At 32.0% G+C, this 18,751-nt stretch overlaps 1 protein-coding gene and 1 long non-coding RNA gene across 2 annotated transcripts; both read right to left on the bottom strand.

The window, feature by feature from the left end:
* On the bottom strand, window positions 2,535-2,747 carry LOC109844802. Its single transcript, XR_002248120.1, has 2 exons — window positions 2,656-2,747; window positions 2,535-2,570 (listed from the first exon to the last, which is right to left on the bottom strand). It is a non-coding gene; the product is annotated as an uncharacterized LOC109844802 (long non-coding RNA).
* On the bottom strand, window positions 4,396-7,011 carry LOC109837497. The gene is made up of 3 exons (XM_020405769.1): window positions 5,868-7,011; window positions 4,516-5,691; window positions 4,396-4,400 (listed from the first exon to the last, which is right to left on the bottom strand). The coding sequence occupies exons 1-3, from the start codon at window positions 7,009-7,011 to the stop codon at window positions 4,396-4,398; spliced, it is 2,325 nt and encodes a 774-aa protein (XP_020261358.1).

Genomic DNA, 18,751 nt, shown 5'->3' with positions numbered 1-18,751 from the left:
TCAAAACACTGATATACACCTTCTATATGTGTATGCATAAATACATATGTGATTAATATTATTTTCTTGCTAGTACATCAATATACTCATTTAAAAATTTTTATGAGGTTTTACAAAATTTAACCTTTAAGGAGTGATAATTACATTCTTTAATGCTCTCACTTTTATCATTTTTCATCTTTCATGCGATAGATCTCAAAGACAGAAGGTAGGTCGTGCAAAATCAAGAGTTTTGTCACAAAGGTCTGATCTTTTAGCCTATTATCTGTCTCATGTGAAATTTTGAGTTTATTTGTTATTTATGAGTAATTAATATTTTAGTTGGATTATAGTTTTGTTTATTTTTCCTAAACTGGAAAGATATTATCTTTTTTTAGCCTTTATTGCATGTTAACTGTTTATGGCAGTATATTTGGTTAGCATTTGTTGACACGAAGACATGCAAATGCGAGTCTTCTACATTAAATAATTGCATTCTGGTACATGGATATTGAAATTAGGGCTAACGTTGTTATCACCAGATTATTTATGCATAATATAAATTTTTTCCTTGAAATTTTGGTTAGATTTCTTTGTAGAAAAATCTATCAAAGTTATTCTATATTTTGAAATATGTGGTGATTTTTGTTGTCTAGTTTTTTAGCCGTTTTTATTATGCAGAATTCAGAATGTGTTCTATATGTTAAAGGTAAATCATTAATTTTGATTTATTCAAATGTTGTATTCTTATTTTCCTACGACTATCTGGTAATTTATTTTTTCTCTTTTAATAGAAGCAACAATCATATATTGCTCTAATTTCACTAAATGTTATGACATGCTGTTTAGGTAATATGTTGTCGATCATCTATGATAAAAATGAAGTTTTATTTTGTTTGTCTTTGTTTTTTCTTTTTTTTTGTTTTATATTATTTTGTTCTTTATAGTGGGCTTTGACTTGAAACAATTGATTGTATGGATTTATTGTATATTGTTGCAAGTTTTATTTATTTGTTTAGGCAATATATCGAATTGAATTGAATAATGTAGGATGTTGTTGCCTTCATTTGCATTATCGTGTAATCAATGTAGGATTGCAGTAGAAAAAGGGGAAAAGAAGCTATTTTCCTTGACTTTTCTTTTATGCATTAAATCAGAAAAAATAGATGTATATGCTTGCATGTGGGAAAAAAATTTAAGCCAAAACAGGGCTACAATTGTTCTCAATATGTTGGTACCCTTTGTGAGGTTAAGTTGTTATTGTTTTGTAGAAGATCTTGTAATTAGAGCAATTTAATAGTAAATTGGATCGTTTTCATATTTGGGTGACTTATCTTCTTTTGTGGTTGGAACCAATTTGTTATAATATGATATTTATCTTATTATTGACTGAATGAATTTTGCATTTCAAAAGGATTGTTTTCATTACTTGTTTAGTTTTTAATGAATAAATGTTGTTGGTGTACAGAAATTTTAAATGAGTATTTATTTATTAAATAATAATATCAAAAAACAGGTGCATAACAACAGTAATAATAATAAGTTTGCAAATTAACAGGAGATGAAAACACCATGATAATGAAGGCACTATTCTTTATGATTTGATTTGGTTCCTGGCCTAAAGAAGTAGTAGATGTAATGCAAATAATTAATTTTTGTTAATAAATGAACAAAAGAAGCATGAACTATATAAATACGAAATGTCAACATACTTAAGAGTTTATACTCATAAGTCACACATTAGTAATATACATAGCAAATAGAAACATCACTGGTTGTTATCTTCCAAGGTTCTTTTCTCATCGAGTATGTGTTGAGCCTTTTAAAGTCACAATTCTAGATGTCAATCTTCATTTCAGTCTAATGCAACGTCCTCTTGTTATCTGCATGTAAGAAATAATTTAATAAGTTAATGGTTTTAATACTTAGGCATTGGTTCTACACTTATTTTAAGCGTTTGGATTACATAATTTTATAATAATAACAATAACAATCATTATACTTATAATGAACATTAATTTGACATCACCTTGCACTTGATGTATTTTAGATGAATGTCCTTTCTGCTCGTTTGATTCCTCATCCATGTTTATAATTTTTAGTGGTGTTTTGTTGTAAGCTTTTTCCGATTTTATATCCAATAATGGTGCAGGCATAGGTGTGAGTCCGGTTTTATAAGATGCTATTGTTTGCGGAGTCGGTGGTGGCGCATCCTCAAGTAAATTAATGATTGATGCCTCTGCAGTCTCCTCTATTACTTTGGTTATTGTGAAACCTTCATTACCTTCCACAAAATTATATCGCGTTAGTTTTACCTGAACCTTAATACATTTTCCAGATATGGCTTTTATCACTTCCGGGAAAACTTCTCTACCATTAACCTGATGATCAGTGAATAATATTTTTTAAGCACGTACTGAATGTGTTATAAAATGTGTTTCAAAATACTTTAATAGGAAGATGTACTCACATATTTTATTGTTCGTGCAACCTCTTGAGCTGGTATTTTCACCAATTTTTCAGCTTCCTTGTTCATAACAACGAAAGTAGTTTTCGCAGATTCATCTTGAACTTCCATAGTTATCCTGTAGCTGTATAATTTTTTTTCCAACTCATTGATTATCAAAGTCATTATTTGGTATGTAATTGTGGTTCATATTGTAAATATTTACATACCTATTTTCTGCAAATACCTCTCTGTCACACTTTGCGCACCAAAAAGTATATTCCGCATCAATTATTTTCTTAAAACAATCTGGACATCCGCGATAACGCCATTTTTGGTTATCCATTATAGTATTGATTCTCACATTGCATATAAAGAAATATTCCTTCAAATTACAAAGATGTATATTAGCTATAGAATAGATAATTAGTTTGCACAATTGATAGGCCATCTTTTAAAAACTTCATTACCTCAGCGGTTTCTGGATCATTGAATAAAATAAGATCGCTCAAAGATGCAGATGGTGTTTCAAACAATTTCTGCTTTGATTTGTAATTAATTGGTGTCTTTATTAGCTGCATCTGTGTTTCCGACTCCATGTACAATTTCTGCTTTGATTTGTAATTAATTGGTGTCTTTATTAGCTGCATCTGTGTTTCCGACTCCATGTACCTATGTATATATGCTCAGAAATCATATGTCAGTACATATAATTTAATTACGTATGTCAAAATATAAAGATACTAAAATTACCTTTGAGATAATTCCACTACTCTTTGTTCAGGTATGTTCACGTAGATTTTGGTAGCCGTGCTTGATGACACAGAATTATTGCCTGAAATTTTCTGTGCAAAGTTATGCGGAAAGTATTATCTTTACTTATGTATTGATGAAAGCAATATTTATTACATGTATAATTGTTCATCTTACCTCTAAAATTAGTAACAAATATTCCACTGACCACCATAACCATGTTGTTTGGATCTTGTTCTATCAATGCGCTCTCTAGATTTGTAGCAATTTGGTTCCATAAAGTAACAGTGCATTCTATGTTTCTGATTTGTATAAGAGATATAAAGTTTTAGGTTCAAGCATAAGTAAATATAATTAACAGTTAGATTAGGTGATGAATAAGATAACTCTCACTCTTCATCGATTAGTTTTAAGGCTCTCCTAGTCCCTGGCTTTCCGGAAATGACAGTTTGCTCCAAGGGATATATATCTTTCACATACCCAATTATATATGTATTGAAATTGAAATAAGCAAAGATAAGAGAGGTAAGTTATATAAGGTTTATTGCATAATCTGCATTGAACTATATCATGTTGCAAAAATTATAATAAAAGTTTACCTGCCAAATAAGTCATGTTTCCTTTCATTCTATAAAGCTCATTGAATGGTTTATAGTTGAACTTGTACCTATGGATATTGTCGTCGTCTTCTTGTAGTACTTGAACTTGTGTCATACGGCAAAAACAAATTGTGAATTTATTCTCAGTTGCCCTATAATTGCCAAAAGAATTCATAACTCTGAACTTAGAGATGACATGTATACTTCCTTCCTCTATGATTGGTTGAAACATTGACATCTCAGTTGTTTTTATGCTACCGTGAATGTGTGTATCCTATAAAAAGAAAAAATAAGCGTCTCAATTTAAAAATATATAGATCTTGATATAGTACGTAGATATTGATATTTCATAACTATAAGAGATACTTTTGTATAAAAAGTTTACAGAAGGAATGTAAATCTGTCTTACACTTTCATCCAAAAGGGTAAGTAGCAGTCCATAATTTTGAAGTGATATGACATTTATATTTTCCCATATGCTTGTCACTCGGGCTTTAATGATTGGATCTTTTACTCTCGTGTTCAGATCCTTTATCGCCGTGTATTTAGAAATACTCATCCTTCTTGTCCTTCACCTGCACATATAATTTCATTAAATATTTATATTCAACATCCCACTTAAACTGTCAATGATTCAATGAATCAGTATGAATGAAACTAAGGAAACAAATAAAGGTTTAATGCAAATATTATATTATAGATTATAAATAGATAACAATAATGGTATATATGATATACCTTCTACCAAGTTGTTGAATATTTCTCTATACACTACATTCTCTGTTACACTTTCAGTGTTCATTTCACTATTTTCAATGAGAATTTTTAGACCTCTTGGTGATGTCACTCTCGAAATAGCCACATATAGTTGACCATGTGTGAAAACGGGTTTTGGTAGATACAGACCAACATGTTGTAGTGTTTGACCCTGGCTTTTATTTATGGTCATTGCATAACATGGTCTAATAGGTAATTGTCTTCTCGGAAATTTTAGCGAATTCAGGTACTCCGTTGGAAAGTTGATCTCATTTTCTTGCATATTATGAGATGTTCGGCAAAGGGAATCAGAACTAAGATATACTAAAATTTGTCCCTCAATTTTTTCCAAGATTGTATTGTTCACAATGTCTACAGTTTCATTCCTTGGTGTTAATATTGCTCTTTCTTCTAGATATTTTGTGTTTTGAAAGTTTTCATCTATGTTTGGGTAGGTAGATGAAATAATATCCTCAACTGGATTTTTAGTTGGATGAAGTATAAATTCGCGTGGAATATCAATAGTTCCATCCATATTTTGCAATTCGCAACACTCTTCTGCAGCACTTCCATTTCCAATATTTAGAACCCATCTACTAAATTCTGGTATGCTCATTTCGTTCTCATTTGATGAACTTTGTTGAATTCTCATATTCTCTGTCAATTTGTATATTCTGCATTCACTCCAAAATTTGGATCTGCTAATGGAAGCATGAATAATATCATGTTTACTTCCTCCTGGAATAACCGGTAAAATTTGTCTAAAATCACCCCTAAGCACCACAGTTAAACCTCCAAATGGTTTATCTGACAATGTAGGATTGTCTTTTCCCAATATATCTTTCAAAGTTCTATCCACTGCTTCAAATGCATGTCTATGCATCATTGGCGCCTCATCCCAAAGTATTAAAGCTGTTTGTTTTAGCAAATTTGCTTCAGGTGTACCTTGTTTAATACCACATGTAGATGTTTCTTTTAATTTAATTAGAATCTGGAATCTTGAATGTGCTGTTCTCCCTCTAGGTAAAAGAAGAGCAGCAATTCCCGATGATGCCACTGCTAGTACTATTTTCCCCTCAGATCTAAGTCTATTGATAATTGACTTCCAAACATAAGTTTTTCCTGTCCCACCATGTCCATAGAGAAAGTATAAGCCTCCTGTTTTACTATATACAGAATGAACCACAACATCATAAATTTTTTTTGTTTCTCATTAAGACCCTAAAACAACAGTTCATGCGCCCTTCTCAATTCTTCTCTATCATAGTTAAATTCTTCACTTATAATCTTCTCTTTACATTGTTGAATTAAAACTGGATCAGGAAGTGGCATACCTTGAAATTTCTGAAGACATTGACCATTTTGTAGTAGGAGATATTGTATTTCTGCCAATGCATGGCTTTGTAATTGTTTTTTTGTCATTTTCAAATTTGGGTACTGTAGAACATTAATTTGAGCTTGAAAAATACCCTCTGATAAATGCACCCAATTATCTTCCCATAGCTTTTTAGGATTGATAATTTCACAATATAAAAGTATTTGTACAAATAAATGTCTCATTTGTCTCCCTGAGGAAAAATAAGATGCTTCCTCCATGACTAATTGCCATTCATTGTCATCATCCAACAATCTTAGAGCATCACATGTTCCATACTGAATTCCATCTTTGGTTTTTATATCAGCATAGCTTGTAGGACCTTTCACTACATTTAGTAATAAACGCAGATAAAATCTTTCACCCGAAGAAGGATGGGCATAAACCAACCGACCAACACTTCGCCCCTTTTCTCTTGGTTTCCATCTTTTCTCATCCGTCTTCCATACAAATTTACTTGGTAATTCAGCATAAGTGAGATTTTTTGCTTCTGGATAAAGTTTGTTTGCTTCCATCCACGCCTTGAACTTGGTCTTCTTTGATTCAATATCATTCAAATTGTCATTTAGATTATCATTGTCTTTAAAAATAATTGATTCCTGATCCGGCAAATGAAATGGTAGCCTCTCTACTGCTGGAGTTCTGTAATGAATATCAAATCCAAATATCCTCCATATAGCCTCCGGTGCTGAGACATATCTACAATCAAGATAGTGTTGTATCTCATCTCTGTTCAATTCTTTCACTTTTGAGGATATACCATTGTTTTCCTTCTGAATAGTAACAGAAACATGATCTGGTCCTTTTGTGACATACTTAAACAAATATTTGATTGATCTTCCTCTGTTACACCATTCTACGTTAATGTGAGATTGATATTTCACGATCAAGTTTCGGTTGTACGGTACGACATAACCATTGTCTAATCTTGTTCCATTTTTCCCTATCCATTTACTATTATCCTCCCTTCTTCGGTAAATAGGAAAACCTCCATCATCAATAATCGTGTCATAAATGAATTTTTTTGGAAACCGCTTTGAACATTTTTTATTTTTCATACATGGTGAATATGGAGCTGTACTTCCACATGGTCCATGCATCATGTACTGACCAACTGCTGCATACCCATCTGGATCTTCTTTCTCATCTGGGATCTCAGCACTAATGATTTTATTAATCAATGCGGGTGTCGGATATTTGTTACTCTCATGAAGCTATAGCAAAATGTGTGCATGTGGTAGTCCACGTTTCTGAAATTCTATCGTATATACAGCTGCAAATGTTTCATTGATAAACTATGTTAGAGATTGCATAAAATTCATGTTTGAAATTAATTTTTGTAATAGATTATTTTTTTGGTAGATATATGCATAGTGGAGAAAGTAAGTTATAGTATCTTCCCAGATTATAGCATGTATTATGACAATTTATACTCACATGTAAACTACTAAACAGATTATTCCTATATGTTAGCATCAATATTAAAATCAATACTCCTAGATTGTGACCTATAATAACTAAATAATCTAAAATTGAAAAACATATTAGTTTGAACATTTTTTTCTTAAGGATCAACAACATACAAAATGAAAAATTTTGAAAAGGTCGTTGGATAAAACTACAATATAGATATTTAAAATTAAGAATATAAGCCACTGTTATTATCCGAGATAGTGTGATATCCATCTACAAATATAGATATTTAAAATTAAGAATATAAGCCACTGTTATTATCCGAGATAGTGTGATATCCATCTACAACAAATTTGATGGGGTTTATAATAGTTTAAGCCATAGTACTAAGCAACACACAATTAGATATCATCTATCTTGATACTAATCAATGTACATGAAAGATTTCATGAAAATGTTTGATTGTCTTTTTGTTTGTAGGACTTTAAATGATCACATCATTCAAAGGTACAAATCTTTTATTTGAGCTGCAAACTATGTGCTTAGCAAGCGGTATCTTGAATCCCATTTGGAACCCCCTCCCCCACCTCACCCCTAGAAAAAAACCCCACCCAGGAAATAAAAACACCAAACATCAATATGAACTCTCTGTCTGTCTGTTAACCTTGTTTTGTATGGGTTAGCAATTAGCCATGCATAATTTCTTTTATATCTTCAGATGATGAATGATTTGCTATGTTGTTTTCTCATGTTCTTCATCCAACAGAGAATATATGCTCTACCAAGTTGCTAAAGTACCAGATTTAATATATATTTTCTCTTTTAAGCAAGCAGGTTGCTAAACAAAAGTCACTATTGCTCTCTGGAAAGTTCATATTGATGAACCAAAATTCAACCAGCCAGATCCTACTTTGGTTATTGTAGATAAAACTTCAAGTATGTTTCTCAGCATCTTAAAATGAACTTTCTTGTTAAATTCGGTAGCTACCTCTTTCTTGCTGATTTTAGTACATTAAACTATATGTTGATGCTTTCTGTCTTATATGTCCTATTTGATCCTTTTGTAAGCACAGTACGCTTATTCTCTTTGAGATTGACTTTCTTTCTTACACAGTTTGGAGGCTCTACTTGAGCATAACTAAATGAACTATGTTGTGAACTTCAATGTGTTGGGCATTTTCATGAGAATTTTTTCTAGCACATAAGATTTACTAAATTTCAATATTAAATTTTTGTTGTTGTCATTTTTTAGTTGTTGTGTATTTTCACTGACAGAATTTAAAATTACTTTACCTTGCAGACCATACTGTTAATGCACATTATATCTTACATAAATATCTTATTTGTTATTATTTGATGATTATAACTACTCAGTTATGTAGATACCCAGTTTTGTTATTCCACACCTGCTAAGATATTTATGATGATGATTATAACTACTCAGTTATGTAGATACCCAGTTTTGTTATTCCACACCTGCTAAGATATTTATGATAGTTTTCTGTCCTTGGTCCTCAGTAGATACCCAGTTTTGTTATTCCACACCTGCTAAGATATTTATGATAGTTTTCTGTCCTTGGTCCTCATAACGTTTAGCTCCTGAGATATAATTTTTTTCTGTTTTATCAAATAAGATGTTTAAATAGTGAGGGTCTACCATATCTTAATGGAACTGATGGAGTAGCTCATAACCTCTTTAACCATTCTGGTTGTGTCCAGGACCCAAATAGGATAAGTCTGGACTACCAAGTACATCCACTATATCCTGGATGCACTCTTTCTCTGCAAAAAAAATCTTGAACATGCTCATCTTGACACTTATGGGATGGCATGGAACTAATTGGATGCTTAGCAATCTTGTATTTTAGTAAATTAATATTTGTTTCTACCTAATTCTAAAAGTTTACAAATTTTACATTTTTGAATATAAGTAAAGTCTTAAATTTATTAAAAAGCACTGGTACAAACATACAATACATACATGTGTAGAGAATTGTATTGTACTGATGTGTTTACATCTTGTGAAGTTACACATGCTATCAATTTTATAATGAGTATGATACAGATTTGTAAATATAAAGTACATTTAATTGACTGTTTGTTGATATAAAATGATCGTATGTATATATATTATAAAATTTTAAAATCTATTAACCAACTGCCTAATACAAATTATCATCTTTTTTCTATACATGCATGTAACATGTGAAGTAACATGTACTATCAATATCGTAATGAATATATACTTTTTTCATATGTATGTATCAATTATTAAGAAAAATTATTGTTTATATTGAATCCTTTTGAGCATCTTGACCTGCCCTTCGATTTTTGTGCATGTTGATGTGAAGGAACAATATCGAAAGTTAAGCTTATTGCTAATGATTTTGTTGCACGTTATTATTGTTAACTCTTTTGTAGTTCTAGCTGATGTTTCACCCTGATAAATGCAAGCGACTTTAAGCATAGGATGCCTTCTGAGGTAACTTGTGTTTGCTTACTTCTTATTTAAGAGCCAATCTGGATTTTAACTATTTAAACTTTTACAGCTATGAAAGGGATTTGTTTTAGTTTATCTAACGCACAATATATTTGAAGCACAAAAGAAAGGAATCAAAATCATTAGCAATAAGAGAAGGAGAAAGAAAGGGAGCTAGTAGGAAAGAGAAAGAGAAGGAGAAAGAAAGCGAGAAAGGGAAGTCGGGGAAAGAGAAGAAGGTTCAGGATTCTAGACGTGAGAGGTCTATTGACGGAGCAAGAAGAAGAGAAGAAAATTGTGCTAAGCAGGGAGTAGAAATTTCTGGTAAGGAAACCTGAAGCTTTGTTTATCATTATTATTGTTGTTATTATTTAAGAGGTTATATTTCTGTGGAGTGTCATTGCTTACTGTCTTTTCCAAGATAGGAGATTTTTATAGATAAAACTGTGAAATGATTTACTACATAGAGTGGAAGTTGGAACCGTTTCTTAAAAGATTGTAGGTTAGCCACGAGAATTGAAAATTTTAGAGCTATACATGTTGTTGTTAATGCATCATTTATGATTTTTGATTAACTATTAATGTGTTGACACGCTATGCAACTACTTATTTGGCAATCATGATGTAAATAGGCTTAACGCACGGGTTTGAATATTTTGCTCGTTCCTGCATGTATAAAATCCTTCTTGGATGCACAAAATAGGGATGTATTTTATGAATATTGGCGCTTCTCGGGTTTTATGGTGTTAGGGTATCTTTTCTGTTTTCAAATGTCAAACGTCATATGGTCTAATTTCTGATTGCTAACTAAACGTTTCAGTCTGCTGCACTGCTAAAGATGTTTTCATCTTTTTGCCAATTGATAATATATTTTGAACTTGATATTTCATCGAAGAATGTGTTCATATTGAACATTAGATGTTTTGTTTGCTTGAAGCTGGATCTGATAGGCAAACAAATTTAATTATGGTACTGTCTATTCCTTTGCTTTTATTGTTCTTGTGAAGGTTGTTTCACATACAATTTTGCCCAAAAACAATTAGTGTGGTTTTGAATCTTTTGATCAAGTCTTCTTCATGTTTCTACCTAATTCTAAAAGTTTACAAATTTTACATTTTTGAATATAAGTAAAGTCTTAAATTTATTAAAAAGCACTGGTACGAACATACAATACATACATGTGTAGAGAATTGTATTGTAAAGTCTTAAATTTATTAAAAAGCACTGGTACGAACATACAATACATACATGTGTAGAGAATTGTATTGTACTGATGTGTTTACATCTTGTGAAGTTACTACGAACATACAATACATACATGTGTAGAGAATTGTATTGTACTGATGTGTTTACATCTTGTGAAGTTACACATGCTATCAGTTTTATAATGAGTATGATACAAATTTGTAAATAGAAAGTACATTTAATTGACTGTTTGTTGATATAAAATGATCGTATGTATATATATATTATAAATTTTTAAAAGCTATTAACCAACTGTCTAATACAAATTGTCATTTTTTTCTATACATGCATGTAACATGTGAAGTAACATGTACTATCAATATCGTAATGAATATATATACTTTTTTTCATATGTATGTATCAATTATTAAGAAAAATTATTGTTTATATTGAATCCTTTTGAGCATCTTGACATGCCTTTCGATTTTTGTGCATGTTGATGTGAATGAACAATATCGAAAGTTAAGCTTATTGCTAATGATTTTGTTGCACGTTATTATTGTAAACTCTTTTGCAGTTCTAACTGATGGTTCACCCTGATAAATGCAAGCGACTTTAAGCATAGGATGCCTTCTGAGGTAACTTGTGTTTGCTTACTTCTTATTTAAGTGCCAATCTGGATTTTAACTATTTAAACTTTTACAGCTATGAAAGGGATTTGTTTTAGTTTATCTAATGCACAATATATTTGAAGCAAAAAAGAAAGGGATCAATATGAATTAAGAAAGTATATCTTGCGGCAGACAGAAGATAAATGGGGTTAAATTTTGGATATAAACTTGCATACTATTAAATCAATAAGCATTATTTTGTTTTGATCTGCTTAAAAAAACTTTAAAATAACATGAGTTATCATTTTCATAAGTAGGATAATCATATGTATCAATGTACATGTACGTCAACTAAATTTATATGAGTGTTCATGAAATTGGAAACGATAATGTGGGCATGTACATGTACGTCAACTTAAGATACTAAGGGGTGGATAAAGTTAGTCATAATATTGTGTATGAAAGTGATTGTATGTCTGAATGGTACCTGATGGTATATATTCACTTAATTTATGACAGATAAGATCACTGCACATGTGCTCTATGTAATCATGGTAATTTAATGTCTTAAAATTTTGACTATCATGTTAGATGTTTATGCAAATGCACCTATAAATCAAAATATGTTTGTAAATCATTATTATGGACTTCTATGCATAGTGTAAAAGGTGAAATGAACATACCGCCAACACATTTTTCCAAAATGACCATTTTTTTGAAGATCCTCCATTAGATGGTCAAGTTTGATTTGGAAGACTTTTGCTACAATATCTGGTCTCTCATCTGATCTTTGTCCTCCCAATTCTTCTAATGTTGCTTTGATTTCTAGCCACCTTGGATTTGCTGTCATTGTTATAAAAAGATCCGGATTCCCCATAACACGACATAGAGATATTGCGTCATGATAATTTTGATTCATATAACGTGGGCCTCCTGTGAAAGAAGATGGCAATACTATCCTTTGTCCAACTTGAGATCCTTCTGTATCTCCTCTGAAAACAGCGTCCTTTATTCCAGAGTATAGTTCAGCTCTGATCTTGGTTTGATTAATTTTAACCCAGTGAAGCCTATCTTCTTCAATGCATGTAAACAGATCAACAATATATGTTTGGAATAATTTTCCAAAATAAAGTAGTGTCTTCCCTTCACTATGACGTTGTTGTATACGGAAAGCAGCATAGTCCCTCATGGTCACATCTTTTCTTTTTTTTCAAACTGGTATTTGATGCATCTAATAACTTAACTCCCAGTCTGTAGCCATCCTCTCCATAAGGAAAAAGCAATGGGTATTGCATTGCCATGAAGCTGGGGTGTAGGTCGCTAATTCTTGATAAGCCTAATTTTCGATCCTCGACAACAATATCTCGAATGCCTATTGTTTCTTCAACATTTCCCACAATTAGTCCGGCAATTTCTGATGCAGATGGCATATTTTGTTCCCTCCCATCACCACTCCTTGAGGCCATGATCACCAATCTCACTGTCACTAATTCATCTTCATTGATTCTCTCTCTTACCACACGGAAGCTTTGGACTAATACATTGTGCATGTCTAACATTTCAAGTAGTCCCTTGACAATATCCTCATCTAGTTTGTTGGTACTATTGATGGATATAATCCTGTTGTTGATTTCATTTTCAGTATCATATATGTATAATTGACAGAATTTTGGAGCTGTCCCAGGTATAGGTTTCAACGACTCTATACGATGATGATTTTGACCATTCAAATGAAAACAATATGGTCCTCCTCCTTTATTGTAAGTATTATCAATATTTCCTCCTGAGGATGTAAAAGCAAACATGCTATTATAAGATCTAATATTTTCCTTAAATTTATTACTTTGAAAACTGGGAGGCTCTTTTAAAAGAGGGAATTTTATTTTCCCTTTGCCACAACAAAGAGAGAAGGATGGCTTATTTGGTTTCCAAGATTTTTTTGCTCTTTCCTCGTACCATAGCATTGTGTGACAATATTCACATATAAATTTTGGCGGTCCAAAATTATGTACCCTATTTGTGATTAACTGCAATTCAATAAGATTAGTATTTTAATTAGTACCATTATACATATACAATTAACAATTTGAGGATAACATGGTAAGAAATGTGTGAAATAACATGAATTTTAACAATAAAGTCCATATGTTTGAAAATGATATTGAATGGATAGGTTTATTTGATTGATTAATGGACTGGTTCACCATCAAAATCAAGGTTAAAATATTTTAAAAATTAGCATTAGCAAGGCATGTATTACATACTTTTCAGGTTAATTTAATCTTGTAAATTACATATTTTCTTACTTGTCTGCTGCTTTATTGTAGCTTCTTCGGTTGCATTGATGAATGAAGGTATAATTCTTCTGCTTTTATAATGCTGTATTTTTGCCTTTTTGTAGTTGCCATTTTCTTTATCATCAATTATCTGATCATGTTGCTTTTTTTTGGACCCAAAGATGTTATTCTGAGTTTCATAATTATTATACTGATACTGATTTCTAATCTTCCTTTTGATCTGTCTGGTTGTCAAATCTCTTTGTTGAGAATGCCAAGACCCTGCACACATGCAAACTGTTAGACATTAAGTACATATGTTCTAACTTCATGCTGCTATAATGCATCAGATTGAAATATGTGTAATTACCTTGAGATGAACTCTGTTGACCATCATCCATGTTTGCTTGAATTGTTAGGTAGAGTGCAAACACGTGATTTGTAATGTAACCCCCTTGGCTAAGCTGCTTGCTGTATGCTATGGAGCAAATAGAAAAGCTTGTTGTTGATTTGGAGCTTGTTGTTTGGTTCTTAGTGTCAGATCGTGTTGTTTGGTGCTTAGTGTCCTTAATTTTTTTTGGTTACAATCACAGTGAGAATCATAATGTTAAAACTCTTATGTCAACATTGAAGCATCAAAATCTATTTTCTAATGCTATATACCTATTTCTACAACACAACACAACACAGTAATAATGATACTTTGATTAAATTGTATAAACACAATGAAAATTATTTCTACAACACAACACAACACAGTAATAATGATACTTTGATTAAATTGTATAAACACAATGAAAATTTACATTCAACTTAATTTAAACTTGAGACAAAAATAAATAAAGAAATTAACACCATACCGTAATCATATCCTTGCAAATGGCTGAGCACGAATAATTACCTACATTAAAAGAGAATTAGTGAATGTTACAAATGGAAGAGGGAAGATTGAGGACAGAGATCTCTAAAATAAAATATGTTGAAAGTGTAGTGTTAATATTCATCAAAATACAACCCCTTATGATTGTAATTTTTTCTCAATATGGTCTATGGTCCCTATGAATGCATGGAATTTCATTTCGAGGTAAGTTCAATTTAATTCTTCAATGATTTGGATTAATTGATCTATTTGTCCTCTACAATTTATTTTCATTAAGCATAGCCAGTTGCTCTTTCTTCGTCAATTTGTCGTACTTCAAATTACATTCGATATACATTTGATATGATGAATTCAACCATCATACTGATTGATTAAAACTTTTGCTGATCATAATTCTAGTTATTTTGGATTCCCTGAGCATGAACAGTCTGCATGCTTTATGAACCAATGAGGTTATTTTGTTGAAACCTTTTCGGGTTCTTTTATGATACATATTTGACCATTTTCGTACATTTTCAGGGCCAAAGTTGGAGGCCTGAGTAGCTTGCTTCTGTAGGTCCAAGATGCTGGTGAGCATTTATCACCTGTTTTGACAATAAAAAGTGCAATGACATCTTTCATTTGATTTAAATCTGTAAAATATCATAAAATTTACTGAGAATTTCCAGTTCATTTGTCAATTTGACTTCAAGTTAGCAGCCTAGGGATTCATGCTATATCTAAAAAGGAGTTTCGTTTAGATTAACAGAAAGATATGCTATTCCATTTCAGATAATTGAAATATTCTATTTTAATCCTTCAGTCTTGGTATTCTTGACTTACATTTGAAGCATCCTATCTTAAAACTTTTGCATCCCTACTTGTATCCATCTTATTAGAGTGCCATGTAAGTTTCATGAACTAAGGATTAGAAAAGGAGCGTCTTTTGGTGGATAGTAAACTGGGAAAGGAAGAACCTATATGAAATGTTGGATACTGAAGTACAGTACAATTGTTGGTCTACCATTCCTTAACTCAAAAATCTCAAGTAAAATGGCGATTTAAACTGAAAGACAAAAAATGCCTCTGGTTCATATCCCTCCACAAAGATAACTTATTTCCTTGTATTATTTGTTTGCTATACAGTGATACGTGGCATATATTTCTAGAAACATAAGACTGCGGTGTTCAACATAAGACTGTGGTGTTCAATTTAATTTCAATGAGAGCCTTCCAACATTGCTTCACGAATGCTTAACTTGAATCAAAAAAGATTGGCATGTGGAAAATAGTAATATGTATTTAATTATATTACAAATTAGGTAATACCCACAACTTAGGATTTGAGTTTGAATTTTGAATAACCAAAAATTTAGGAATTGGAAATCCTCCTTAAAAATCTACTGATATCTATATCTTGATTCTTTACTTCTTATTTGTTCTTGATTTTTTTTTTTCGAGATTGAGGATGTGATTTCGACCTATCTTTTGGGTTCTGCTTATTTCATCTGTTATTATTTTGTTGAATTTCTTATTTTCCCTGATAATTGTTAGACCCTAGAGGGGGGGGGGTGATTAGGGTCTTATGCTAATCTAATCCGATTAAATGCTAATTAAAATTAATTAACAAGTTATCCTAGCAATATGAAATACAACAAGATATGTGAGCTAGGATAAGCAATGTGAACAACAAGATATATCCTAACAAGAGATATAGGTAATGTATATGCAAGGATATAAAACTAACACAATGTGATATATCCTACCAAAGAGATATACAATATGATATATGCAAGGATATGTAACTAAGGGTGATATAAACATAAACAAGATAGTGGATCATATAAATAATGAGCTATGGACAATGGCGATATAAGATATGAACATAAATATAAATGAACGCCAAAGCACACTCAAACAAGCAATATGATCACGGAGTTCGGACCTTCCGTCCTACGTCTCCCTCCCCACTCCCGGGGAGAAAATCCACTAACACAATCCGGTTTGGAAGCCGGAACTTCTTCTACACACTCGGTTTTCTAGCTAACCGAAAACTCTACAACTCACACTCTTGCAATCACACTCTACACCCACTAAGTGTTGGACCTAGCCGTGTCTCCCTCAAGTGCTCGGTTACAACCTCTCCCTAGGCACGTCAACCGACGCCACTCCTCTTGGGACGATCCCCGACTCTCACCACACACTCCTCACTCGGTGTACAAGTGTATTACAAAGTGATCTCACAATTAAGCACAAATACAGTAAATGATTGTTCTCTCTAACAAGGTGAGAACTCAATTAGGCTCAACTCAATGTCACACTATCCCACAACCCAATTATATAATGTATGCAAATACAATAAGCTCAATGGTTGTGTGTGCAAACAAAGAGTAAATCAAATCAAACTAAACTCAATATAAAACTAGCTTTAATAGAAATGATAATCAACAAATAATTATAAATAAAAGCTAGACTTGAGTTTAGGAAAACTTCTCTAGATCAAGATGGAGAGATGGAGATATGAAGCCCAAACAAGAAGATGATCTCCTCCACTTGTGAAAATAATCTTCAAACCAAACAAACACTAAAACTCACTTAAACCCTTGTTTAAAACTCTTTAAACTTGTTTAAAACATTTCTTGAGTTACCTTAGAGGTATGAGGGCATGGGGTATATATAGGCTCATGAAACAACCCCAAAAACCAATAAAAACACCCCCAAAACATTAAAATAAACAAAAAAACAGAACTAGCTGTTACTGTAGCAACGGTCGGATGCTACAGTACTTCGGTCGACCGGTACGGTCGACCGAGAGCCATCTGCAAAGCTGAGAAACGTCCAGAGACATTTCCGGTCGACCGGTCCGGTCGACCGGAGTTACTGTAGCAGTGCGCAGATGTTTTGTAAAATCAATTTAAAATAGTAAATGAACTCCAAAAATTATGAAATTTTGTGAGAATGTTCTAGACATGTAGAATAACATGTCAGAGAAAGAATTTCTGAAAAATCTTTTCCCAGTTGAGAGAAATAAATATTTGAACACAAATTTACAGTTTCTGAAAAACTGTTAACATATACGATTTTGTAAAATCAATTAGGCACAGTAAATCAACTCCAAAAATAGTAAAATTTTGAGGGAAGTTTCTAAACATGTAGGTAAACATGTCAGAGAAAGAAGTTTTCAAATATCACTTCCCATTTGCGAAAACTCATCTGTTTTGTAAAACATGCACGAACATGTGCACGAACGAAAACATGATTTTGTAAATTCCATTAAACATAACAAATCAATTCTAAACTTGATGAAACTTTGCGAAATGTTTGTAAACATGAAAACAAACATGTTAGAAAAAGAATTTCTCAAATTGAATTTCCATTTGTGAAAACTCATGTATTTTGCAAGTGTGTCCAAAGCATGAAACTCAAAACCATGCATGTATATATATAACTATATATATACATAGAAACCAAATACGTGTGTGTATATGATATTGAGCTTAAGGTACTTAACACACATAATATAAAATCTAAACTAGATTACCCAAGCTTGATCTTGATCTTCATTGTAGCTCAACTTGGTACACATGCGGATGAAGCTTGAACTTGATCTTTAACTTTGAATTGCAAGGCTTCAACCCGACATTCCGCCAACCTCCATTTGATATCGTCGTTAAAGCGCTATTCCATCCATCCTCTAACTATGTTGTTTGTCTACAATAAATACGAAAACACAAATACTAGACAAACAACATTAGTGGTAAATTGTTTGTTAAACATCATCAAAACAAGAAGGCCAACAATCTCCCCCTTTTTGATGATGACAAACAATTTACAAAAAGGATATATGAATTATAATTCACATGCATATAAACAAAAAGAATATACTCACAATATTTCTCCCCCTTTGACAACATCAAAAAGGGGACAAAGGAATAAGAGAGCGAAAGCTCCCCCTATCAATAAGCATGAGTGAGTACAAAGCAAATATAGGGAATAGCTCCCCCTATCAAAAAGCCATAT

Source organism: Asparagus officinalis, chromosome 1, assembly GCF_001876935.1.
Source record: "Asparagus officinalis chromosome 1, Aspof.V1, whole genome shotgun sequence".
NCBI classification, from domain to species: Eukaryota; Viridiplantae; Streptophyta; class Magnoliopsida; order Asparagales; family Asparagaceae; genus Asparagus; species Asparagus officinalis.
This window is presented reverse-complemented; position numbering and strand designations above follow the sequence as displayed.